The sequence below is a fragment of the Terrapene carolina genome, unplaced genomic scaffold, assembly GCF_002925995.2.
Source record: "Terrapene carolina triunguis isolate 2854851 unplaced genomic scaffold, T_m_triunguis-2.0 Scaffold84, whole genome shotgun sequence".
NCBI lineage: Eukaryota > Metazoa > Chordata > Testudines > Emydidae > Terrapene > Terrapene triunguis.
In genome coordinates this window covers 6,475,197-6,501,908 of record NW_020664435.1, presented here as the reverse complement: position 1 = coordinate 6,501,908, position 26,712 = coordinate 6,475,197, and the positions used below count along the sequence as shown (strand labels likewise).

Genomic DNA, 26,712 nt, shown 5'->3' with positions numbered 1-26,712 from the left:
GTAGCACTTGACCTCATGGCCTATGTGGAAACACTCGGATTTTCACAGGCATTCCCTGAACCTATATATGCAACTGGAAATAAGCTGGATCCTATCTTAAACCTAGGATTTGGTACTGGAGACATCAACATACCACTCTTTTGGTATGATCATCACCTCATCTAGGCAGAGATCAGAGCCATCCTGCTTTCCCACTAGGGGAGTGAGCATCCAAAACTATTCCAGCCCTGAAAATTCCTAAAGTCTGTAGGTTTTCAACTCACCCTAGGAAAACAAGCCACCCAAACACAAGGCAAGGGTGCTGATGAGTGAGTACACCAAAACAATCACTTGTCCACTACCCTGGCTCCAAGCCATCCATTTTCCCCCCACACAGACCCTAAAGATCACCAAGAACTATGGCAGGTGAAGTGCAGAAGCAGAAAGCTAGAAAGCGAGTGGCACAAAGATCATTCTGAACCTGTCCGGAAGCAGCACAAACAACAGTCACAGGACTGTGCTACTGCAGTAAAGGAGGCAAAACAAGCCATCCACTTTTCTGCAATGAGTGCAACAGAAGCACAACCAGCTGAACTATTTTGCAGCAAACTGTCTAATCAGCCCATACGGTATAGCCCAGACATCAGACCCAGAACTGACCACTGTGAAGAGCTCTCACTGTATTCCACTGACAAAAATCAATCAAATGTGTATGGAGCTAACTGGGAAAAAATTCCACTTTGACCAGAGAATATTATCTACCCCCACCACCCTTGACTTTGGCTCCATCACTCAAGACAAAGCTCAAGAATTCCTAAGAAATATTAGAGCCACAATCTGTGAAATGAATCCATATCCCTCCTTATGGAAATAGTCAAGCCTCCTTCAGAGAAACCTCTACCAAGCTCCTGGAAAAAATACAATAGATCACACAATCCTCAAGAAGCCAACACTCAAACCCTGAAGATCTCTCAAACCACCATCATGTCCCCAACCTCCTGTTCCTGAGCAAAATAATTAAGAAAGTAGTAACTACCAAGTGCCAACATCCTGGATGCCTCACAATCAGGTTCAGACCAAGGCACAGCATAAACTGCTCTTATGGCACTAAAAGATGATTTCTTCATGGCCATGGACATGAGTCTTCGGCTCTTGTTTGACTCCTTGTTAAGCCTGGATGATCAGGTAACATCACAATTTCCAGAAATGCCTTCTTTCACCCCCAGCTTGCTAGGAAACATCGTCCCTTCTTCCCTGATGAGCACCTAGCCACAGTAATCCATCTATTTGTCACCTTCACGTAGGATTCCTGTAATTCACTGCAGCTGAATCTGAACGTGAAGGCTGTGCACAGACTCCAGCGGTACAGAATGCATTTGCCCACCTTCTCCATGGATTAAGACACTGAGTACACCCAGGCCTGTGCTCACGTCGTTCCACTGGCTCCCAGTCAGCTTTTGATACCAGTTTAAAGGCCTTGATCCTAATTTTCAAAACAATCAACAGATCAAGCCGCAGCTACATCAAAGACCAAATGTCCATCTATGAAACATTGCAACAGCTGCACTCTTCTTTATGATCTACATTGTCCCAGATCAGGATGAAGCATCTGAGAGCTGGGGACAAAGCATTCTCTGAGAGGACCTGGCTATGAAACAATCTTGCAGAGATCAGGCAATCTAGTGTCTGACCATCTCCTGAGGGAGCAGGCCTTGACTTCAGCTGAGCATTGCTCTATCCAACAATAGGTAGCTGAATGCCCGTGCCACAGGTCATCAGGGTAGCTGAGTAATATAAGGTGCTGCGTTCAGGTTGCAGCCTCCTCCGGAGGTATGGGTTTGTATCCCATCCCAACATTATAGGAACGCTCTCTCAGAGAGGAAGCTTTTGCACCATAAGTGACACTTGCAAGTTGAACACCCCCGCCAACTCCTTCCGTCCCATCACTTCCACCAAAAAAAGCCTACCCAAAACAGAATTCTGACTGTATAAAGGGTGAAGAGAAAGAAAACCCATGAATCTACTAGAGACTTTGCTAATGATTTTACCTGGAAGATGCTCAGATCCTACACCAACGTGAGGCAGTATAAAACCCTAAGGTAGGTAAGTAGATAGAGGTAATATACAAAGAACATCTCTTTGAGAATTAAGCCATTTGGTACTTAAATTATCTAGGTCCTTTTTGTAAATAAGGTAGAACAGAAGAGCTAAAGTCAGGACTTCTTGGGTTTGGTTCTACCATTGGGTGAACTTAAGTAAGTTACTTAACCCCCACTGGGCTTCTGTTTCTTTATTTGTAAATAGGTATAATACTCTATGTACTGGCATATTATAAGGTTTAATTAACATTTATAAAATCAAATAATCTGAAATGAGCTATACTATTAACGATCATTGACCTTTTTACAGAAAAACTGAGTTTTGCGCATCCTTGGTGCCTTTTCTAACTATAGTCAAACTGACTGCTTTCCATGTGAATGGACATTACGCATACACTGACGGATAAAGCTTAAAGATCTGATATTCACCTGCAGCTTCCATTTACTTCAGATGGATTTGTGGGTGCTCAGCACTTCTGAAAACCAGGACCTTAAATGATCTTTTCTGGGTTGCTTTTAATTAGCTCATGAAGAGGTTTGTAAATCAGCAGAAGTTCCCTGAACGTTTGAATGTCAAGAATGAGAGTAAGGACAATTCGGACAATTATGGTCCATCCTCTTAATCTCACATGCAAAAATTGGATTCACTTTGTCTGAAGGAAACCACTCAAGAGTAGATTGTTGTGAAAGTGAAATGGGCTATATTCAACATTTGAATCACATCCCAGAAAAGCCTTCAGGGGGGAATTAGTCTCAATGTATGAATGAGAAAAAATGAGATAGAAAAGAAAGGGGCTTTGGTTTCAGGCACTGGAAAACTTTTAGGGAAGGTTTCCATCTTAAACAAACTGCTGGCAATGAAGTTAAAACGGGTGGTGGGAAGAAATTTATTAGAGAAGATGGGAAAACAGAATAAAATTTTAATAAGCAGAAGTCAAGTTACATGTTCAGTAGCATGGGAATCAGTTAGCAACAAACAGTTGCAACAGAGAAAAGGGAAGGAGGGAAACTAGGAGTAATTTTAGCTAAACTAGATATATTAAAATAAGCACATATTTACAAACATGAGTCTGTTCATTTACCAATGAGAAGCTTAAAAGCGAAAATGGATGAACTAAAATGTTTGGCATTGGGGAAAGGACCTCTACATAACTGACACTTTTGAAACATGGTGGAATAAGAACCATCAATGGGATACTAAAATTCCTTGCTTCAAAAACTATACAAAGAAAGGATGGTTAGGTTGTTTTCCTGAGAAAGATCCTGAAGTAAAACCGTATATGGCTATATATGCAAGATCTTAAAAATATGAATACAATAGTGGGGGTATACTATCAGGTAAGGATATGATTTTGTTACGGAGGTCATGAATTCTGTGACTTTAACGGACCTCTGTGACTACTGCCCCCACCGCAGCCCCCAGGACTGGAGCAGCAGCCGACGGGACTCAGCCGGTTAGTCCCTGTGTCCCTCTGGTATTTTTAGTAAAAAAGTCAGGGACCGGTCACAGGCTTTAGCGAATTTTTGTTTATTGCCTCCGACCTGTCCGTGACTTCTACTAAAAATACCGGTGACAAAATCTTAACCTTAACTATCAGTCTCTAGATCAGAGCAGCAATGATGAAGTTTAAGACAGTTTAAAGAGGCAATAAAATCCACAACAGTAACAGCAACATCCAGCCAACCCAATATCGTACAATGGTTGAAACATCACTTAAACACAGTTTGGAAAAAAATTTCTTTGGACAGCTTGTTCTGAAGCATACAAGCGGAGAAGCTATTCTAAACACAGTCCTTAGAAACAGACTTGAGTTAATTCAGGAAGTGTAACTGAAATTTAAAGAATGGGGATACGGATTTTTAAAGAACTGAAGTTAAAAAAACCAAGATTACCTGAAAAGCTAAGCGTCCTCCATACTGATTCCACTAATGTTAACTTCTTAAGAGTTAGTCTTAGACAATGTAATACCCCAGGGCAAAGCATAAAAATATCCTACAGGGTACACTTCCACAATATATAGTTAACCAACTTGTGGAATTCACTGGTGGTCAGTAGAGAGCTGGCTAATCACACGATGTTGGCTGTCTTCATTTCCCGCTGGTATATTACATACAAACCAGTTAAAAATACATAATACCTTCTTAATATTTACTTCTTGATGTAATTGCTGTACACAATTATGTATTTATTAACAAACGAATGTTATGAATGCAAATACTAGGGAAAGTGACCCATAAGATAAGAAGATGGGTCCACACTATGAAAAAGCGGAGAACCTCTTGCCTATCACAAACAGGATTTTTTTTTAAATTTGAGTTTTCTTCTGAACTATTCTGCATAGGTCATTCTTAGCTAAAAGTTATTGAGCTGGATGGACTGTTGATTTGTGGAAATTCCATTGTTACTTTGGAAAAGTTTTCCATCTAAAAAACATACATTCAGTGAATTGCACACTCAAAGACCTTTTCTGTTGTGTCATTTGTTTGTGCTGGGCCCATAGCACATTCAGCTGTAAGGCTGGATGTAGACAAAGAACTTCCACAACCTCATTAAGGTAATGGGAAAAGATGTTCCCAAGAAAGTTATCAAGGGAATCAAATTTTCAGCTGTCCCCAGTATTCTAGTTATTTCTACTTCTGCCCTCATGAAAGTTTCTCCAAGTCTTATAAATACAATCCCTTTTACAGGATAGGTATTATAAGAGGGTTTTAAAAGGTGCTTACCATTGCAGCAGATTGTGCAGTTGATGTTTGTAGTTGCCTATTGACAGGGATTGGGGTTGAGTCAACAGCTGTTGAAGACTGAGGTACAATAGGCTGCATGCTGGTTACAGTTTGAGAAGATCCTGATCTTTGGGTTTGACTTGATTCACTTAATCTGCTATTTCTCTCTCCAGCAATCAGATCTCGGATTTTGTGTAGTTGTTCAATTGAGGCTTCCTTAGGAAAAACAAGATGAGTTTCTCCCTGAAATGTAAAAAACATAGAAAAGTTAATTTTTCTGTATTTAGTGCATGCAGATAGAACAATGCAGTTTAACCCTTTCTCTGCTGGCCTTGCTGCAGAGAGAAGAGGCATCCTTATCCATAGAGACCCAGGGAAACTGGAACAAGATCTCAATGTTTCTAAAAGAATTTGCCTATCTTCAGGTTGGATTAAGAGAGGAGGAGAAAAGGGGCCTCATGTTTTTATTTTTATCTTATTACTCCATAAGTAAGGGGAAGTGTCCAGTTTCTCCTCTAAACAAGGTCTTGTGCAGTAGCTGTGCAATGGGAAGGCTGGTAAGGAAACTGCCAAGCCTGAAACGAAACCCAGAAGCAGTGAAATGACCATGGTGCGAACATGAAGAGTGCTGAGCCAGAACAGCCTAAGCGAGATGGGGTAACTGTAACTTGGATTTCTTCCCCTCTCCAAACACCTGAGAAAGATGGACTAGCATACAGAGCTGGAACATACACACCCTGCAGATGGCTACTGAAAATAAGTTTGTGATCTCCAACCTTGATTACCACAACTTGTATAGAGATGAAGCAGCATACTCTCAAAGCTCTAACTCATACAAAATACAGCAGCAGTTTATCCAGTAACACAGGTTCCCAAACACAATCACTGTGGAGTTCAGTTATCTACACAGATTTTCCATTTAATACTGTGTCATTCAAGGTGTTATCCTGGACCTCTTCATGAGATTAGCCCTAGAAACCTGAGACACTAACTCTTCCTCTGCAATCAGGCTCTCCCGTGACAGCTACTTTCCATCAGGGCAGTTATAATATGTGACCAATAGAGGGAGGCTCAGAAGTGCAAAAGACAGAGCTCCCACCAGCACTGAACATAGATTAGAGAACTCAACCCCACAAGAGATAAGAATGACAATGGAACTAGCCAAATTCAGCTCTGAAAGCAAAACTTGTTTTTTCAGTTTAGCTTTCCCTCAAATATTCCATACACAAATTAAAACTAGAAGCTATTTCTACTTCTATTTCTGCTACAGTGCCATATTAGCACACAAGGGATGAAATCCTGGCTCCACTGAAATCAATGGTAAAACTTCCATTGACTGCAATAGGGCCAAGATTTCACTCAGGATGTTTTTTTTACCTTAACTCTACAGATTTAAGATGATGCTTTCCTTAACTTTCATGTTATTTGGCACTAGATATTTATGGACAAAGTAAAGATATGCAAAATGAAAGGAAAAGTGCTACTTAAACTGCAAGTGGCCAGAAAGTAGAATCTGATGGAGTCTCCAGTCAAGCTCAACGGATGAGCTAATCACTTGTTTCAGGCCCCACAACAAGACCATAAACCAATTCTGGATCTGCAGCTCCAGGTGAAGGCAATTGTAGATTAACATGCACTGCTTTTAGCTTTATGCCTCGCACATTTCTCCTTGCTTGCAGCAATTCAGATCATGCGTTAAAAGCTCCCCGATGTTGAGGTCAACTCTGCAAGATTGGTGTTTGGCCCCTTTCAGTGTTTTTGTAACATTTTCTTGGTCTGCCTCTAAAATGCGTTCCAGTCTGCAATTCTCTGTAAAAGACAGCCTTTGGTATTCTACTGTCAGACATGTGGACCATATGACCACAGCACCTCAGTTGTGCTCTCACTATAAAAGCTTAAATGTCTGATGTTGCATGCAACACTCAAAGACCTCGGTGTTTGGAATCAAATCTTGCCATTTAATTCCAGTTATCTGCTGTAGAAATCGTAGAGGGAATTTGTCCAAGCATTTTATGTGGCATTGATAAGTTGTCCATATATTGCAGCCATAGAGGAGAGTAGTGGTGATGATACATAGTGGTAAACATCAATTATGGTTTGCCATCTGACACGGTGTTCATGCCAGAGACAACGCTAAAATTCTCTGAAGGCATCACTGGCTGCACCAATACATTTCGTAATGGTATTGTCATCATTGTATTTCAAAAAACAACACTGTGTAGGTAGCAAAATTTATCAACAACCTTGAGTGGTACATAGTCAATAGGCAACAAGAGCAGTTGCAGTATTTACCAGTGGAGCCTGGACTGTCACTTCTGTCTTCTTTAGGCTGATTGTTAAGTCAAAATATTTTGCTGCACATACAAAGCAATCAGTGAGCAACTGAATGTCCCTGAGGTTATGGGCCACTAAAGCACAACCATCAGTGATAGCAATTCATGAATAGTAATCTTCATAACTTTTGTCTTCTCACACAGGCAATGCAGACTTAAGACACCTCCATCCATATGGTACTTCATATAAATACCACAATCAAGGTCTCTGAATGCATCTATTAGAACAGCTGCAAACATGATGCTAAACAATATTAGGGTAAGAACACAACCTTGTTTTACTCTTTTGGTGACAACAGAGGAAGCTGAGAAGCAGCATTGGTCAAGGACACGAACCTGAATTCCTGCATGAAAAGATTTAATAATGCTGACAAACGTATAGGGGGAAAACTGAACTTGTGGAGTCCACAAGCCTTCTCAATTTACAGAGTCAAAGGTCTTAATAAGATTGACAAAAACTACATATAGGTCTTGATTCTACTCACAACATTTCTCCTGTATTTGCTGGAGTGAAAAGATCATGTCTGAAGTACCATGCCCAGGACGGAAGCCACGTATGCCTAAACGCCAATCTTCTCTGCAAGTTGGTCAGTTAGTTAGTTTCGCATGACTCAGGCGAGTATCTTTCCTGCAGTGGCAAGAAGTGAGATGCCACGATGGTTATCGCAAGAAGCATGACTGCTTTCCTTTTGTAAAAGTGGATAATGTTGGCCTCTTTCAGCTCCTGTGAAATAGCCTCCTCTTCCCAAAACTTTAAGCAGAGGCCAGTGAGCTTCCTGATCAGCTGCCTTCAAGTCCTACAATTCTATGTCCCTCACATTTGAAGATCTCTGCAGGAATACCATCTGTACTTGATCCGTTGCTGTTTGACAGCTTTCCATACTTCAGATATATTTCGTGGAATTGAGAGTTGGTCTAGAATTGCAAATTGTTCAAGATCATCAAGTGCTGATGCTAATGTGGTGTCTGGGCAGTTCAGAGCCTTATTAAAGTTCGCCTCATCATTGCAGAATTTGTCCACGATCAGTCAGTGACAGTGAGTCATTTATATTCCAGATGGGGGTAGCCCATTAGATTGCAGGTCATACAGTCTTCAGCTCATCAAAAACCTGTTTGGAGTCTTTGTCTGTTACTGATTGAAGGTGGTTGGCTTTCATTTTCCACCAGCTATCTTTCATGTGGCGAAGCTTAGTTTGCACATTACACTTTATATGTGAATAAGCCATCTTTTTTAATAGATGAGTTTTTATAATTTATCTATGTGTGAAGAACATGCATGGATCTCAAGAGTTGCTTTATCTCAGCATCATTTTTGTCAAATCATTCCTGATGCCCCCTCTTTAGATGCATTGAACACGGTTTCCTTAAAAGATGACCAGACAGAGTCAGCATTTATTATGTCTGACTCAAAGTGTGATGAGAACTTCATGAAGTTTTTTAAACAAGCTTTGTACACATGAGCTCAGATTTTAACACATGCACACTGAGCGTGGGTATTGGAGATTGACAACACCTGCGCTGTTTCAACTGGAGGATCAGTGTCACTTTACATCTCATGAGCTGACATCAGACTGCATGCAGCTCCCTGCATTGCAGAGGTGATTTTGACATCCCAACGATTGCCTTGGTATACAATGGAAGATGCATCCATGTTGTTTTGCATTTCACTGCTTGTTGAAATATCATGTTTGTGGTGACTAGCTAATTCTCCATGCACTTTTGTGAGGAATAGCGTGCCATTTGTACCCACACCTCATTAACCAATTTATTTTAGGCAAAGCTTTGTGATTGCAACCAACTCGGATGTTAAAATTGCCTAGGATGATTAATTTGTCGCACCAATGAGCTGAGTTTATGGCATTGTCAAAGTCTTCATAGACTTTTTCTTTGACAGTGTCAGAACATATCATCATCGGTACATATGCACTAACTGTTACATGACATGCAGATGTCAAGCTGAGGTGAAGGACAATAAGGCAATCATTTATTCCTTTTGGTACACAATCAGATGTGTGCGTGCAATAGACATCCAAATAGCAAAGCCCACTCCCGATAGTCTCCACTCTTCTGCGGACATGCCTATCCAGTAAATGTGTATCCAGCACAGACCCCTTCAAGTTGGGACTTGCCTGGGAGATGTGTCTCACTTGGTGCAGCTATATCAATGTTGCATTTGGCAAGTTCTCTTCCAAGGAGTGCAGTGTACTTTCCAAGCCCACCAACATCATCAGAAAGAGTGCAGACATTTCTAGGTTGCAAAGTTCAGTGTTATGTGCGTGATGCTGCTTTTTACGCACATACTGCATGACCAGCTAGTCATAGCATACTAGTAAATTGATAATGGAGTGAGATATTTAGGGATCCATTTCTCCCCTTTCCCTGCATTAGGGAGAGCAGCATTATCTTTAAAGAGGGCTGATCTGTCGCATGAGAAGGATATGGATTCCAAGATCGCTCCAAGTCAACAATAAACAACCATCATGCTGGCGCTGCCTGACTGCATGTTTGTGACTAGGGACCCCCTGTTCCCATCACCACACTTTCCTGTCACCACAGGACATTCAAAGAACAGAATGAGTGAAGAGATAGCAAGGAATAAGGGCTATGGACCTGCACAAAGAATTGTTTAAAGTGGTACTAGGTTGTGCATGATTAGTCACACTCTCGTCCTTAAAAACAATGAGGAGTCCTTGTGGCATCTTAGAGACTAACCAATTTATTTGGGCATAAGCTTTCGTGGGCTAAAACCCACTTCATCAGATGCATGGAGTGGAAAATAGAGTAGGCAGGTATAAATACACAGCACATGAAAAGATGGGAGTTGCCTTATCAAGTCGGGGGTCAATGCTAATGAGCCAATTTAATTAAGGTGGAAGTGGGCTATTCTCAACAGTTGACAAGAAGTGGTGAATACCAAGGGAGGAAAAAATCACTTTTGTAGTCCTTGTTGCCCATTTTGTCCACTGGTGCAGAAGACTGCAACGCGTGGATTAACAACACAGGTCTTTGCAAGGTGCAAGTGAAACAAAATTGAGAAAATTGCTTGCAGAACCCACTGAAGGCCAAAGTGACCACAGCCCAATGCCCGGGCTGTGCAGCAGTGCCAAAGACAGCTTGCTAACACCACTGCAAATTGAAGCAGAGCGTGGCTGTTCCACTAAAGTCCATGGGCCATGATTGGCTAGCAGGTCGGACCACCTCAGTTTGAATACAGACTATACCTTCTCCTTAGACCAGCTGCCTACCAGGGCTAAGGAGTCTGGTTAATCCCAATAATGGACTTTTTGGCTGATGTCTACCTTCTGACTTCTGTCCAGTTGCAGTGGCTCTACCAGGAGTTAAACTACTACAGCAGAGGTGGGCAAACTACAGCCCACGGGACTGTTCTACCCGGCCCCTGAACTCCTGGCCCAGGAGGCCAGCCCCCAGCCCCTCCCCTGCTGTCCCCCCCCCCCCTGCAGCCTCAGCTCGCTCACTCCGCCACAGGCACAATGCTCTGGGCAATGGGGCTGTGAGCTCCCGGGGCAGCACAGCTGCAGAGCCCGGCCTGAGCCGGTGCTCTGTGCTGCATGGTGGCGGCGGTGGCGTGGCCTGGCTCCAGCCAGGCTTCACGGCTGTAGCGCTGCCAGCCACCAGTGCTCCAGGCAGTGCAGTAAGGCGACATGGAGCAGGGGGGGTTGGATAGAGGGCAGGGGAGTTCAGGGTGGTGGTCAGGGGCAGGGGTGTGGATAGGGGTCGGGGCGGGAACAGGGGGTTGAATGGGGGCAGGGGTCCCGGGGGGGCCAATCAGGAATGAGAGGAGGGGTTGGATGGGGCGGCGAGGGTCCGTGGGCGGTCAGAGGACACGGGTCCCAGGGGGGTCGTCAGGGAATGGGGGGGTTGGATGGGGCAGGAGTCCCAGAGGAGGGGGAAGGGGCAGATAGGAGGTGGGGGGCCGAGCCACAACCCCCTCCTCTAACCAGCCCTCCATACAATTTACGAAACCTGATGCAGCCCTTAGGCCAAAAAGTTTGCCAGCCCCTGTACTACAGCATAGCTCTCAAGGTCACTGGACACACAAGCCTTTCCACCATGTTAAGGTGCAGCCCTAGAGAAGGCCCTATAGCTTTGCAATTGTAATGTTAAGCGTGAACCAGAAGGAGGACAAATCACCTATTATACTGTAGATGTAACTTCAGCAGTGTTCTAACAGGATAAAACAAACCTGGAAAACAAACATCTAGAATACTCACCTCTTCAAATCCCATTTCAAACAAACATTCAACTGCTCCTCTGACAGGTAACAACCTAGTCGAAAACGCTGGATTTCCAATCCGAATAGACCTATATTTTTCTTCATTTGGGTGTCTGATAGGAATTTAAAAAATTAAAACAATTATGTCATCAGCTAAAAAACTTGGAAACTTACAGTGTGGGTAATGACACCTCTCACTGGATTTTTCAGGGTGTTAACATTTTTTAGAAGCTAAGAAACTTAGACTTGCTTTTCTATACAGAGTGTAGGCAGCCCATGAAAGGTCATTTCTAAATCTACATCCTACAAAAAACTTGACAAAGGTTAGGTCACTGCTGTGCTGACATCACTGTTCATAATACTAAGGGTATGTCTACACTACAGGATTAATCCGAATTTAGATAATTCGAATTTGGGAAACAGGTTGTATAAATTCGATTGTGCGCGGCCACACTAAGCACCTTAATTCGGTTTTAAACCACATTAATTCGGTGGTGTGCGGCCACACTACCCCATTAACTTAAACACAGTAATTCGGTGGTGTGCGTCCACACTAACCCTAATTCGAATTAACAAAATCGATTTAGGCTCTACTCCGTTCGTCGAGGTGGAGTACAGAAATCGATTTAAAGGGCCCTTTAATTCGAATTAACTGGCTCTGTAGTGTGGACGGGTGAAGGGTTAATTCGGATTAAGGCAGCTAAATCCGAATTAAAGTCCTAGTGTAGACCAGGCCTAATACTCTCCATTGTTTCCTTGTCCTCCCCAATCTGTCTTACATTTACATTCGTACTCTTTGGGCTAGGGGTCCTCTTTTTGTGTGTGTTTGTACAGCACCTAGCATAATAGGGTCCTGCTCAATGACTGACTAATTTGGGATGAATGGCCATTTACTGTACACTCCCCACCATGTCCCACATAGCAAAATACTGTGCAATACATGAATACCATGATGCTAGAATACCACAGTGATAGGCACCATTTAAACACCCAAACCGCCCACAGACTGCACGTGCACCTGGGGGACAGGTGTGAAATGCACAAGACCTGCACCCTCACGGTGGGAAAAGCCACTGACTCATTCAACGTCAATCTCCTGCCCTCACCCTGTCCAGCCCCAGGAGATGGGAGTAAAGGGCTGCCAGGTGGGCCCGTCCAAGCGGGTGCCAGGGCAGGGGCGAGGAGGCAGGTCACAAGGCCTAGGCCCAGGCCCAGCAGGACGTGGCAGCCAGAGGGCAGCCCCGTGCGGACACAGCAGCGACACGCTGCTTGGGCCGACACGGCGTGGGGTCGAAGGGGGAAGCTCTGCCCCCCAGCGGGAGCTCTGCTCTCTAAGGGAAAAGCGGGTGCAACTGACCCAGCGGAGGGCAGAGTTCTGGCGGTCAGTGACTCAGCACAGGCTGGGCTAAGCCACCGCCTCCCCTGCTGAGTCAGCAGCTCTTCCCGCTGGGTGCCCGGCCCGAGCTCAGGTCGTGCCCTCCCGCGGCACCCCCCGCCAGCCCGCAGACCGTGAGTCCGAAGATTTATACCCGCCACGGGGACGGTGCCCTGACTGACCCCGCTCGGCGCCTCCGCCGCAGCTTCGCGGGCCCGTCCGCCCTGCTCACCTGAGGATATTGTCCGCGTAGGTGAGCAGTAGCCGTGAGGCCTCCAGAAAGGTGTCTCGGGCGTTCTGGCAGAGCTCACTCACGGCTCGAGAGTGCAGTGGCGCGGAGGGACCCCCCGCGGCCGCCATCGTGCTACTTTCCTGGGGGCGGGGGATGGGAGGGTGTCCTCCCCAGTGAGCGGGCGCTGCCGTCTAGCGTGCGCGCGCCCGCTCGCTTGCTCCCAGATCCGGGACCCGCTGAACCACCCAGCGGCTGAACGTGGAGCGGGCGGGCAAGTTTCCCTTTCAGTTTCAACAGCGATTATAGTCTCTCAGTCAGTGCCTTCATAGCTAAATTGCATTGAGTTTTTCACTTAACTCTAGGACTCAACGTCTTTGTTGTCTATGAACAATATAGTGCCTCTTTCCCCAAATTTACCGCACATCAGCTGAGTAAATTTTGAATTTTCTGAGAATTTTCAAATAAATCTGTTAGATTGAGTAACATTTAATTAAAAATGGGTCCTTTAAAAATATATTCTGGTGAGTCTCGCCCTTTTTTACCCCTTTAGCTAAAAATGTATTTTATGGGTCTGATTTTCAGATGTACTAACCTTGGGCAGGTTTCAGAGTAGCAGCCGTGTTAGTCTGTATCCACAAAAAGAATAGGCAGTTTCCCTTGAGGTTGCGGTGTGTAGCCTCTCTGAAAATCAGGCCCTAGGTGTATGTAGTGTACAAAATACAAAATAATTTGTCTTGGTCAGTTTCTACATGGTGTGGTCTGATTGCTTTGCTTTTAAAGTAATGTTGAAGCTGCTTATCCTTTTCTAATTCTGTGGTCCTATAAAGCCCTAAAATGGATAATGTGCAAGTACCCTGACTAAGCCCTGGCTGGGATGATTTAGTTGGGGTTGGTCCTGCTTTGAGCAGGGGGTTGGACTAGATGACCTCCCATCAGTATGGCACCCCATTTAATAATTTTTGCCAAAAAGCAAGTACCAACAATGTATACATATTTCACTTTTGTCTGTTTGCATTGAACCTCTAGGGCAGGGGTCGCCAACCTGTGGCTCCGGAGCCACATGTGGCTCCTTGTATAGGTACGACTCCGGGGCTGGAGCTACAGCCGCCAACTTTCCAGTGTGCCAGGGGATGCTCACTGCTCAACCCCTGGCTCTGCCACAGACCCTGCCCCCACTCCACCCCTTCCCACTCCCTCCCCTGAGCCTGCCGTGCCCTCACTTCCCCCCCACCCCCCGCAGCCTCCTGCGCGCCACAAAACAGCTGATCAGGAGGTGCGGGGAGGGAAGGCGCTAGCAGCGGGGGAGCTGATAGGGGGCTGCTGACGTATTACTGTGGCTCTTTGGCAATGTACATTGGTAAATTCTGGCTCCTTCGCAGGCTCAGGTTGGCTACCCCTGCTCTAGGGATAATTGTACACACAAGTTTCTTCAGATTCTTCTCCGAAAGATCACCAGGGTCTTTGAACTAGAGCAGCTCATTTACACACTTGAGAAACTTCCTCCTACCAGATAATATGCATTTACAGGTGCTTTTATCCAAGAAGCTCGTAGTGTTTTATAAACACAGCTTGGTTTATTAATCATTAGCACCCCTTTGAGGTAAAGTGATCCCCATTTTATAGATGAGTAAACTGAGGCAAGAGCACAGGGTGAGTCAGTGAGTTTATTATAGGCAACGCAGATAGCAACATCCATCATTTTAACGTTGCCTGGACACTTTCCATTATAAAACCCTGTTTTCAGTTGCTTATAACTTTGCCAAATGTAACCATTTGGGCTGAAATTTTCCATGCCGGGGTGCCAGCCTCAGGCTGAACTATTTTTGGAAAATTTCAGCAAAAACAATTCTGTTGTTTCTCAGAACAAAATTTTATGGAAAAATGTTTTGCCCAAATCTGTGAGATTTGTTAAAAAAAAAAATCTTATGACCATTTTGATGAGCAACTCTAGTGCCTCCATACTTTGGAGTAAGGACATGAAATTTGGTGGGGGCAAGTTGCCCTGGTGTCAGGGATGTGCCTTTTTGCCATCCCCATGAAAATCTGCCCAAATTTGGTAAAGTTATGAGCTTCTGAAAATCTCAGTTTGCACGCGCTCAGGGGAGTTTGGCAGCTCACGTCTCTGAAGATTCTATCTGCTGTGGGCAGACTCCACCAGAGGGATGCAGTCAGGCTGAGCAGGACTTTCTCAGTTGGTCCTCCCAACAGTTGGAGATTGCTGAAGTGCCAGGCACAGGAACTGAGAGCGAGGATCCTGTTTTTCCTGTGCTTTTAATGCCTCCCTGCTGGCATCCAGGCAGAGAGGAGGAGGAGGAGGAAGCTTAGCTACCTGACTGGAATATGGAGGAATAAATTGCCAATCCAAGGGAGTTGGTGAAGTGGAGAGGGTGGGGGTGGGAGAGAGAGGACGGGGATGTGACACTCAGGGATCTGGGACTGGAATGAGGAGCTGATGCAGGAGTGGCATGTTAAAATGGGACTGGGGGCACGGACATGCTGTGCAACCTTAATTTGGTCCCCTTGTGCATATACTTTATGATCCTATGTAACTGTGTAATTAAAGACTATTTTTGTGAAAAGCAATATTAATTCTAGCATTTCCTAACTTCAGAATTTGTAACCCTAATGTTCTTTTTAATATAGTTTTATGTGTGTAATACTAAATAAGATGATGTGAAAAAAAATAAAGTGAGGGAAAGTGAATTTTTGAGTTCTTGGTGCTCTCTTTTGCATGTTTTCTATTTCTGGATGTGACTTTTTCCAGAGTGCTTGGCTCTTTTTTTATTAATTTCCTTTTCAATATAACTTTATTCTGTGTGGTTTTTTAAAATCTCTATGACTCCTCCTTCTAGGGCTCTGCCTTGCTGTTTTTGTTCTGACTCCTCTTTTTGGTCTCTGTAGATAATCCTAATAGCTCTTCGATTCTGCTCACGCTGTGCTCTAAGATAAGTAGGGAGAATATTTCCACCACCTAAGAGCAAATTGAAGAAAGGCTCCGCTTATTGTCATGGGTGGGATTCTAACCGGTGTCGCAAGCAGAGTCTGTGAGATAAACACACCACCCATCTTACCCTGCCCCAACCTCACAGATAAATAGGCGAAAGCGAAGGAAGCAGCAGGTCACATGCCCTACCAATCCAGCGCCGATTTCTAGATTGGTGCCGGCGCTTCTGACCAATCGAGGAATCGGCAGTCGATTATCAAGTTGTCGAGGTTTGAGACCCCCCTTTTTTCCTCACGTGGTTTAGCCCACCGCCATTGGAGAAAGGGAGGGAGACAGAGCTGACCACAGAGGAGAGGGGGAGGTGAGATACAGATATGCGAGGAATGGGCCTGTTTCCGCGCCTGTCTCCGGGGTGGGATGGAATGAAAGAAGGAGGTTCGGGAAGGGTGCGGGGGGAAGGAGCTTGCCCCCCCTGGAAATGGGCCAGGGCTGTTTCCCCCTCTCCTAGATACTAGGGGCGGGGAGGTTGCCCCCGGCTGGAGCGCGGCTGGGGCGCGGGGAGGGGGTTGTACTCACACCCAGGAACAAGCCGGGAGGCTGAGCGGCGCCCCCCGCCCGAGCCCCCCAGCAGAGCTCTGCCATTGCCGGTGAGGGAGGCGCGGCCCCAGCGTCTCCTGTGCTCGCCAGTCCCCTCTGCCCGCCAGGCATCGCGCAGCGTTAGAGCTTGAGCTGGGCTCACTCCCCACAGTGCGTGGAGAGAGGCCTCCACTCACTAGGCTGTGTAACCGCTTCCCTAGCCCCCAGGTGTTTACAGGCGTGAGGCTTGAAAATCCACCGTTGTTTTCAAATAGGGGTGCTAATTTTGGTTGGATGTATTCATCCCATGGCATAAACTTTAATTAAAGATTAATCTTGTATTCCTGGAGACTCCAGGACAATCCTGGAGGGCTGGTAACCCTATTTTCAATGCTGTGCCTAGGGGCTGGCAGTGAAGCCAGGGGAGGGAGCAAAACGGTAAAATATCCCCTAGTTTTATTCAGTTTGGAGGGCTCCACTCCTCCTTTGGTGAATCGTTGAGGTTTACCCCCTATAACAAAATAGTCTTCTGTGTAATAATCTCAGCTACTCTAGCAGTATTGCCAACCCCAAATGTTAAAAAAACATGAGTCAGGCACACCAAAATCACGAGATTGGCTTTAAAATCATGAGATTAAGTAAAATAATAGCTTTGGTGTTTGTTTTGTGTGTGTGTTCTGCTTTACGAGCCTTTAGGGTGCACTGGGGGTCACACATTTTGAAGCTTTCTCGACAGCCAGAAGGGCTAGAAACTTGTTGGTATTGTAACACAAATAAATAAGAGCCTTCACTTGAGTATCCCTCACTTTGCACTTTTATAGAGATTTATACTTTCAGTAGGCTGTAAAAAATATTAACTAATCCTGTGATGGCCCTTAATGTTAGTTTAACATTACTTTATTTCTTTTTATAGAACATTAATAGCCATTAAATAAAGGTGGTGACTAAGCATTGTTTTTTCAGAACGTACCTTGTTATAAGGTTTATTCTGACAATATATTCAGTGGTTCTCAAACTGTGGGTCAGTCGGGTCACTGGGGCTGACTTAGGCTTGCTGGGGTCTGGAGCCAAAGCCCGAGCCAAACTATCCAGGGCCAAAGCTGAAGCCCGAGCCCAACTGCCCAGGGCCAAAGCCGAAGCCCAACAACTTCAGCCCTGGGCAGCGGGGCTCAGGGTACAGGCCCTCTCCCCGTCTGCTGGGGTGGTAGGGCTCCCTCTTTGGCCTTGGCCCCCCCACCTGGAACAGCAGGGCTTGGGCAAGCTCAGTCCCCCTTTCTGGGGTCATGTAATTTTTGTTACCAGAAGGGGGTTGCGATGAAATGAAGCTTGAGAAACCCAGCGTATTATGCCACATACTGAAGTCTGGCTGACAAATATGCTGACTGTTGACCCACAGCAGAATATAAAAAGGAAAGCAGCAGCCTTGAAGTTACAACATGCTGCTGCTGTGAATTTAAAACCAATAGTGTTTTTCAGCCTGTTGTCACAGGAAATAAAATTACCGTACTTTCAGTTTTTCCTTCCACTCATTCCAACTGGAAAAGATATTTACCAAACTTGAAGAAGCTACATGCAAAATATAAAATAGGTTTCCCTGTCCTTTCAGTGCTCTTCATTTTTGCCTTTGGCCATATGTATGAAGGGGAAACATTATAAGAAAAAAGTGAGAAAAGTTCTACTAGTACTTGTCCTTGGCAAAAACAACAACAAGGCCAACATCCAAAATATCTAGTGTTATACAATCACATGTTTTTATGCATATAAAATAACATCACACCATTAAACATTTGGCACAATAGAAATAAAGGCACTAGAACCAAATGCTGTCACAGGATTAATACTCGCTGTTCAAAAATAACCGTCGAACTCTATCTAGCAGCAGGAGTACGTAATAGCATTCTATTACAGTGATATTATCTCCAAGTGCAGTTCTCCTTGGAAAAATTATTTGGTAAAAAAATGGCATGGGGTTCCAAGTTTATTTGTTTCTCATGGATGTCAAACCAAATTTGCTCCATTTAGAAGAGAAAGTGGTTATTTTCTAATTGGAAGCCCTGCAAACTCTACTTGGACACTTAATAGTCAAGTTGGGTTATTTCTTTTTTGAGTATCATCACGGGTAATAAAGTTCCTGCAAGCCAAATAATACCCTCATGAGCACCTACACAACAGGAATACAAATTGCCAAACCAGATCAGACCAATAGTCTAGTATCTAATTCTTTAACAGTGATCAATACCAGATTCTTCAACTGACGGTGCACTATAACATTAATATAATAATGCAATGTTTTATGATGCTAGATATGGTTATTTTCAAAGTGAGAGCTATTAATCCTGTCACAGCATTATATTCCAGTGCATTTATTTTCACTATACCAATACAACTAATGGCATAGATGTCATTTGATGAAGGCAAATACATTTGATTGTGAGACATATGGTGTTTTGGAGACACTTCAGATAATTGCTTAAAAAGAGCAAATGGCCATGTTTCATGGCTTTCTAAATCGCAACTGTACTACATTTTTAATAAATGTAAATTAACTACTTCATATGCTCAACAGTATTTTGATATATACTATATGACTAAATAACTTTTTTCCCCAATTAGCAACAATTTAAATTAGGGACTAATTTATAGAATGTCATGATCTAAATTTATGGTTAAAGTTTAATCAAACTATCTCAAATGTGAAAAATCTGATTTTATTAAGTTGTTAAATCAAAAATGGCTTGATAGAGCAAAGGAATTTTTGCACAATATAAATGGATATTCATTCAAATACAATGTTAAACTAACATTAAGGGCAATCAAAGGATTAGTTAATATTTTTACAGCATATTGAAAGTATAAATCTCTATAAAAGTGCAAAGTGAGGGATACCCAAGTGACGGCTCTTATTTATTTGTGTTACAATACCATCTGAGATTGAGGCCCAAATGTAATAGGTGCTGTACGAACATGTTGTAAGAGATCCCTGTCCCAGAGAGCTAACAATCTAAATAAACAAGACAGACAAAAGGTGTGAGGGGAAAGAGAGGCATAGAGCGGTGAAGTGACTTGCCAAGGTGTCAGATCTGTGGTAGAGCTGGAAACAGAATCCAAGTCTCCCAACTCCCAGTCTAGTGCCCCATCCCCTAGACCATGCTGTCTCCCGTAAAGGTTATGATGAGGTCCTTAACTTACTGTAATAAATAGCCACGATAGGGCACAGGGAACACCATTCTCTGCAATTTAGAAAACACATGCATTTAAAAGGCAAGTCCTAATTTTACTGTACCTTAAATGCTTTTTACATCAGCTATTTCATTGTTACCTTTTTTACCTGTTACAGAAACGTATTTCAGGTAACCCTGGTCTCCACCATGATCTCACAGTGCTTACCAGATTTCTTAAAAATTGTAAATTTTCATCACCGGAGTCCCAAATTACATCAGTGTTTAAGAAGTAGCAAAAATGGTTTCAGCACCAAGTCACTTTCCAAACGTCAAAGGCGAGTAGTTGTCACAGGTATTGGTTTAGTGTCTCCTCTTGGCGTTGGGACTCAATTCGTGTGGAATCGCCTTCTCCAAGGAGAAAGTGGGATTATCTCTCTGGATGGGGAAGAATATACAAGTGTTCCATGTAGAGTGGCTGCTTGTGTGCCAAGAGGAAATGGCAAGGGTCAGTTCAGTGAAGAAAACTTTGTGTCAAAATCAGAAAGCAAATCCATGTCTTCTGCCACTATCATGGCCTTGGGTGCTGCAGAGCTAGCAATAAAAGACTCTGGCTGGCATCCACAGTCTGAACTGGATCACTTAACTGCTGGTGTGGCAATTGGAATGGGAATGGTTCCACTGGAAGATATTTCCAATACAGGCTTGATGTTTAAAACAAAAGGTTATAACAAAGTCAGCCCATTCTTTATCCCTAAGATCTTAATCAATATGGCAGCAGGTCAGATCAGCATTAGATACCAACTGAAGGGGCCCAATCATGCTGTATCAACCGCTTGTACCACAGGAGCACATGCTGTTGGAGATTCCTTTAGATTTATAGGCTATGGTGATGCTGATGTGATGTTGGCTGGAGGAACAGAAGCTTCTATTAGCCCCTTGTCTATAGCTGCATTTGCAAGAGCTCGGGCTCTCAGCACTAACTTTAACTCAAGCCCTAAACTGGCATGTCGACCATTCCACTCACAAAGAGAAGGATTTGTAATGGGAGAGGGTGCAGCTGTGTTGGTGTTGGAAGAATATGAACATGCTATGCAAAGAGAAGCCAGGATCTATGCAGAAATTTTAGGTTATGGACTCTCTGGTGATGCTTGCCACATAACAGCACCTAATCCAGATGGAGATGGTGCTTTTAGGTAAGAATTTGTAGATTAATTTGACAGATAAACTATTAAGCTATTATTTTCTGTTGGTCAATATTCTCTGTAAATTGTCTAGAGAAATATTGTGCACCTCAGCATGAATACCATCCACATATCTTTTAACTGATGTGGGAGTGTTTAAAATACAACGGTAAGCAGATTTTCAAAAAGCCTGAAAACTTAATCTGAACAGTGGAAGATTTTTGTAAGGTTTTATCTTATTTTTCTTGTGGGAAGGTAGTCTCACTAGATTCAGCCTTATGTAATATTATGGAAGCTTTATTGAATGTGGAAAATATTTCACTTTTACTTTTGAAATACACAGCTTTCACCATAAATGACTCCCAACTACAGCCAGATGTTAAAGGCTCTCTGAATACAATAAAACCTTTTGAACCTCTGTATTTAAGAGGAGAGATATTCAGCTATGAAAGCAGGTAATGCTGCTACCTGTGTTCTTTAGGAATGCTATTTAATTAGCCCACATTGAACTTCCAAATAGTACATTAGCAATTGTGTAGTAGTTGGAGAATGTCAATTCCCAGAATAATTACCTTAGATATTATCAGTGTGAATAGTTAAAATGCTCTCAAAAAGATTTAGGACTTGGTTTGAACAAGTTCCGTAGATGTGTCTATGCTAAGCACATGGTTAAAATAGAGACATGTTTTAAGTATCTTGCTTTGTTGGGGTCTTAATCCAGACTCAGTGCCTTCAGTGTGATATTGGTGGAAAAGGTTAGAGTTGGTGGATGTAGACAGCAGAAATGCACTTTGGATTTTCACTTTGGTATGTCCTCAGATCTCTATTTGACTAGAATTAAGATATTTTCATGCTGTAGGCTGACTAAATGTCTTATTTTTTATAGTATAGTGCCATTTTTCAGCAATCTTTTGCCAGTCTTACAGTAAGCCTGCTTTTACATGGGATATCTGTGGAAAAGAAGGTATGTTGCTCTATCCATTACTGAAACAGAAAATCTTCTTTATGAAGCTTATGCTCTAATAAATTTGTTAGTCTCTAAGGTGCCACAAGTACTCCTGTTCTTTTTATGAAGCTAGTTTACACACAGTTTATATCTTTTTACTGTTTCACTGTTTTGACATTTTATGTTTATATTGTGTACATAGTGTAAATACCCTATAATTAAATTATCAATGAAACAACTTACCTGTATATATTTATTTACTGCTTGAGAGCCTTGTGTAGGCTGACTATAGGTCATTGCTAAAGATCACAGGTACAGTAGTAGCTTTACTAGCCTTCAGAGTTTATGGTAATATTATGCTAAAAATGTTACATATCAGTTCAAAGTAATGGTTTTCATAGCAGCTGTGATGCCCTTTGTGCGTATATCATATTATTGTTACCATATGAATGGTCAAAGAAAAAGCGAATATGGTAAAACAATCCAAGAATACAGACTAAATAAAAAGTGAAAGCATGGATGACAGTGGCACCTAATCAAAGCTAAACCTATTTGTCAATAATCTGGGTTTGCTGAGTGTGCCTATGTGAACCAGTGCATTGTACTGACCCCATTAGAATTATTATTGTAGTAATAGTTCATAGTCAGTTCAGTTCTTCTGTTCTTAATATACCATGCCTCCCAGGATTTTTTCCTTTGTAAGGAAGAACTTCCCTGGCAAGGAAATGGACTAAATGACCAAACAGGTGGTTCTCCATATTTTATGTTGTTCTGATGTCTGTGTTTAATACCATATCTTTGCTCGGTTAACAGATTTTAAAGAAGAAGACTAATTTACCAGTTTTCTCTTTATAGTACTTGATTCATACTTAATTGCTTTAGACATTTATTTAGAATTTAAGACATTTATGATGAGATACTGAGATTAACCATGAACTTTCTCTCAAATTATAGATTTTTTTCACCACTGAGCTGATATGATCACACATTTGTAACACAGTTTTCCTATATGCATCTTATAATTGTGGCAGAATATGAATTAAATTCACAACAGGAAATAGAAAATTTTATATTAAACATTTTAAATTATGAATTGTTATATATTTTACGTTAGCAAAGAAATCTGAAATGTATACACTACACTTATTACTGTATATCAATTATTTGCTTCCCAATTTATATAATGTCAAGGGCATATAGTTTCTGTGAGATTTTCCTGCCCCTCTGGATTTTTTCTAGGGGAGAAAGCAATTTGCAGTAAAGTTCTGAACAGTGGTGAGGATGCGTCTAGGGATGTTGTGAGCAAAAGGGAATAATATAAACATGAGGGACAAAAAATGTAAAAATTAGGAAACTTTTTGTTTAATTTACTATGATCAAGATGGTTACTGTAATCACTGAGGAAACTCTGCTTTTGACCTGGTGGCTAAACTAGAGAAACTTCAGCAGAGGGTAATTGAAGTTGTAAAATAGTTGGGAAAAATAATTTAAGATAATAAAACTTATTTTAGAAGGAGAATGATTGACCTTTGGATTAAAAACAGACCTCTAATGGACAATTATATCTGTGACCTGTGGCTTTATTCATTATATCCCCTTTTTCAACCTGTGGTATAACAGTTTTTCCACTGTAGACTTTAATTCCAGTCAATATATTCTATAGAAGAATAAAATATTTAAGATGACCAAGATCTAAGTGTGTATATTATTCTTCTGTTGCTGATAAAGTAAATGAGTCTCATTCTGCTCTGCCTTGCATCTTGTGTAGTCATTTATATTGGAGCAAAATGCCTGTGAAATGTAACCATTCTGATTTTAGCATTTAACAGCCATTTCCACTCTGAACAGATGGCGGTGACTACAAAAGACAGCGGGAAATCAAGCTCTCTATTTTTCTTTTTCCTTAGATGTATGTCTGCAGCAATAAAAGATTCTGGAATATGTCCTGAGGATATAACATATGTCAATGCACATGCCACTTCTACGCCACTAGGAGATGCTGCTGAGAATCAAGCCATCAAGAGACTTTTTAAAGAGCATGCATACACTCTTGCAGTTTCCTCAACAAAGGGAGCAACAGGACATCTCCTGGGGGCTGCAGGGGCTATAGAGGCAGCTTTTACTGCACTATCCTGTTACCATGGAATTTTACCACCTACTCTCAACCTGGATAGAACCGATCCAGACTTTGATCTCAATTATGTTCCGCTAACAGCCCAAGACTGGAAAAGTGAAAAACGACGCATTGCTCTCACTAATTCATTTGGCTTTGGTGGTAGTAATGCAACACTGTGCTTTGCTAATGTTTAGGTTACAGTGTGTATGTGTGTGTAAATACTATAAATGCAAATTGGTAAATGCCCTGAAAAGTGATTTGTGGTACTTCATTATGTTTTGTTGTACTGTAACACTTTTTACACATCCCTTTTTATTCAGTCACATTGGAGACTTGCTTATTTTTTTCTTTTTTAAGTCTTACAGTCCTTACCTATTTATACTTCAGACTACAAAAGAATGAGTATTGCTCCTTTAGAGTCTGATCTTCCAAATGCTAAGTGCTTTCTTTGATTTCATTCACTTCACTGGGAGGTTAGGATGCTCTGCACTTGGCAGGATTTAGTCCTTAATATTGCAACTCCTGTTTGATCAACAACCCCATTCATCTCATTCTCCCCTTTAAGATATTGTTTGCATTACTTCCGGTTATGCAGAACTTTGAAATACCAAATTCAGCACTTTAATTAGGAATGTCTTATTTTAAAAAGAAAGGTATTAAAGTTGGAAATGCTCTAAAATTTTATATTAAATATTCAAAAGTACATACCACTGTTAAAAAAAACCTATTAATTGCTCTTTTTTTTTTTTTTTTTTAAGGTCAAGAATGTAAAAGTAGAATCTAAATGGAATTGTTCTTGCGAATGGTTTGGTAAAGATGTGGCTCAGTTAGATAGAAAAATAAACCTATTTCAGCTATTCTAAGTGAGGGGGAATCTGTCAAAACTGAGGGCTTTATTTACATCAGTGCTATCTCTTTTGCAACATCAAAGAAGTAGACTCAGGTGAATTGCCTTTTCCTCAAAGGATTTAACAGTGAACAGAAATTTATTTGATTTGAAAGCATGATGGTTTTGTCTTTTCTTTATATGTATTGGTAATCCTGATTTTGTTTTACATTTTAATAGAAAGATTTAAAATAAATAAAAATTCCCCTACTCTGTTTGCAGTTCAAATATTCCAGATCCTGTCTGTCACTGACATCTATTTTAATTTTCCATGATAATTGATATACAAAGGTATATAGCATAAATAGTGAAAAGTAAATTATATTTTCAAAATTCAGTTTTAATAACCTGTGCTGTTAATGTGGGCTATATTGCCATTGAACTCAATGAGTGTTAAGTGAGTTCAGCACCTTGCAAGTTAGGGTGCATAGGAACGCAGCTTCTGTTTTCTAATAATGTCATGTTTATCTTGACAGTGTTCCTTTAACTTCATAAACAGAGCTTTTTTGATGCATTGAATTCAAATGAAACGAAGTGCTGAATTTATAGCTGCTGCACCCCTTACATGGTAACATCATTTTGAATCTGTCAGTTTGACTTTATAAACAACTTAGTTGTTCAGTTAAAAATGAATCAAATATAAAATTTCACTCAGAAATATATTTACCTTAGAAACTTTTTTTTTACACTTGCTCCTCACATCATTAGTACAAGATTTGAATTCAAAGACCTTCATCACGATGAAATTACTCTGGTTATACATGTGGATATCTATTTAATTTAGTAAATGAAAATGAGGTTAAACAGTCTCACAGAAAGACAGATGGAAATTTGTCCTTCTGTTGTGCTATAATGCCATGTAATAAGGTAGAACTTTCTTGTTGGATCAGAAAAGTGGTCCATCTAGTCCAATCCTGTCTCCAGCAGTGGCCAGTACTAGCTGCTCTGGGGCAAGGTGTACGAAATCTTGCAGTAGGCTGTTATAGGGAAAATTTCTCCCTCCACTCCCAGTTCTTAAAGATTTGCATATGATATAAATCATCAGGGTTTATGTATCTTCCACATTTTTTTTCATATTTACTATTATAATTCTAGATAGTCTTATTATAGATATAAATGTCCAGTCCTTTTTTGACTCATGCTAAGCTTTTGGCCTCAATGATATGCATAAAAGGACTGTTAAGTGCACAGAAATATTAACAACAGTCATTGAAAACAAAGGCTTTAACTCATGGTCTCCTGAATACATCTCTCTCTGAATACATCTTTGTGCTAGCTTACAGGATATTTTTAGTTTAGGAATTACATAGAGTGCTTTTTGAATAGATCTCAGAGTGCTTTACAGTAGTGAGTAAGTATCATCCCTATTTGGTTTGGTGATAGGGAAACTGCGGCACAGAAAAGATAAGTGACTTGGGCCAAGCTTACATAATTGAGAACATTACTGGAACTGGGAACAGAAGCCAGGTTTCCCATTTCAGTTACTGTGACCTGTCCAGACTGCTAGTTAATGGATGAAAACATGGATCCTAATGAAAGTTGTATTGATTCTCACAGCTACAGTTATGCACCATGTCAAGTTATGGATAACTAATTTATGGAGAGATAAAGAGTGCTATATGAGGATGGACAATATTTAACAGTAAAGGGAGAGAGATGGAGGTCCTAACATGATTAAATGTACAATTTTTAAGAAGTGTTAATAGTGAGCAGTACAAGATACTGCTGAAAGAATAACATTGAATTGCATTATTATTTGTATTACCATAGTACCTAGGAACCTAGTCATTGACCAGGACCTCTGTGTGCTAGGTGCTGCACAAACACAGAACAAAACAGCATCCCTGCCCCAAGGGGCTTACAAGTGTCAAAATCTGATAGATGCAAATGTGAAAGTTGTGTTTTAAAGCAAAAGTTGTAAGTATA

General features: G+C 41.8%; 2 protein-coding genes across 3 annotated transcripts in view; one reads left to right on the top strand and one right to left on the bottom strand.

The window, feature by feature from the left end:
- NGLY1 (N-glycanase 1) overlaps positions 1 to 13,204 on the bottom strand; it is a 58,956-nt gene extending 45,752 nt beyond the window's left edge. Inside the window, exons 1-3 of one of the 2 annotated variants that reach the window (XM_024214552.2) lie at positions 12,977 to 13,204; positions 11,368 to 11,482; positions 4,803 to 5,045 (exon numbers count right to left, since the gene is read on the bottom strand). In XM_024214552.2, the coding sequence (XP_024070320.1) occupies positions 4,803 to 5,045; positions 11,368 to 11,482; positions 12,977 to 13,104 (486 nt within the window). In that variant the 5' untranslated portion in view covers positions 13,105 to 13,204. Of the gene's footprint in view, positions 1 to 4,802; positions 5,046 to 11,367; positions 11,483 to 12,926 lie in introns of both variants that reach the window. The other variant, XM_029910973.1, reaches the window with a different exon arrangement.
- Positions 13,205 to 16,245: 3,041 nt separating this feature from the next.
- OXSM (3-oxoacyl-ACP synthase, mitochondrial) lies at positions 16,246 to 24,598 on the top strand. Its single transcript, XM_024214550.2, has 3 exons — positions 16,246 to 16,281; positions 19,834 to 20,850; positions 23,692 to 24,598. The coding sequence occupies exons 2-3, from the start codon at positions 19,865 to 19,867 to the stop codon at positions 24,092 to 24,094; spliced, it is 1,389 nt and encodes a 462-aa protein (XP_024070318.1). The 5' UTR covers positions 16,246 to 16,281; positions 19,834 to 19,864; the 3' UTR covers positions 24,095 to 24,598.
- Positions 24,599 to 26,712: the final 2,114 nt, after the last annotated feature.

Bases quoted from the DNA above. Each gene is read 5' to 3' on its own strand.
- OXSM (XM_024214550.2), top strand. From the start codon at position 19,865: ATGATCTCACAGTGCTTACCAGATTTCTTAAAAATTGTAAATTTTCAT. The intron at 20,851-23,691 runs GTAAGAATTTGT...CTTTTTCCTTAG, and splicing joins GATGGAGATGGTGCTTTTAG to ATGTATGTCTGCAGCAATAA.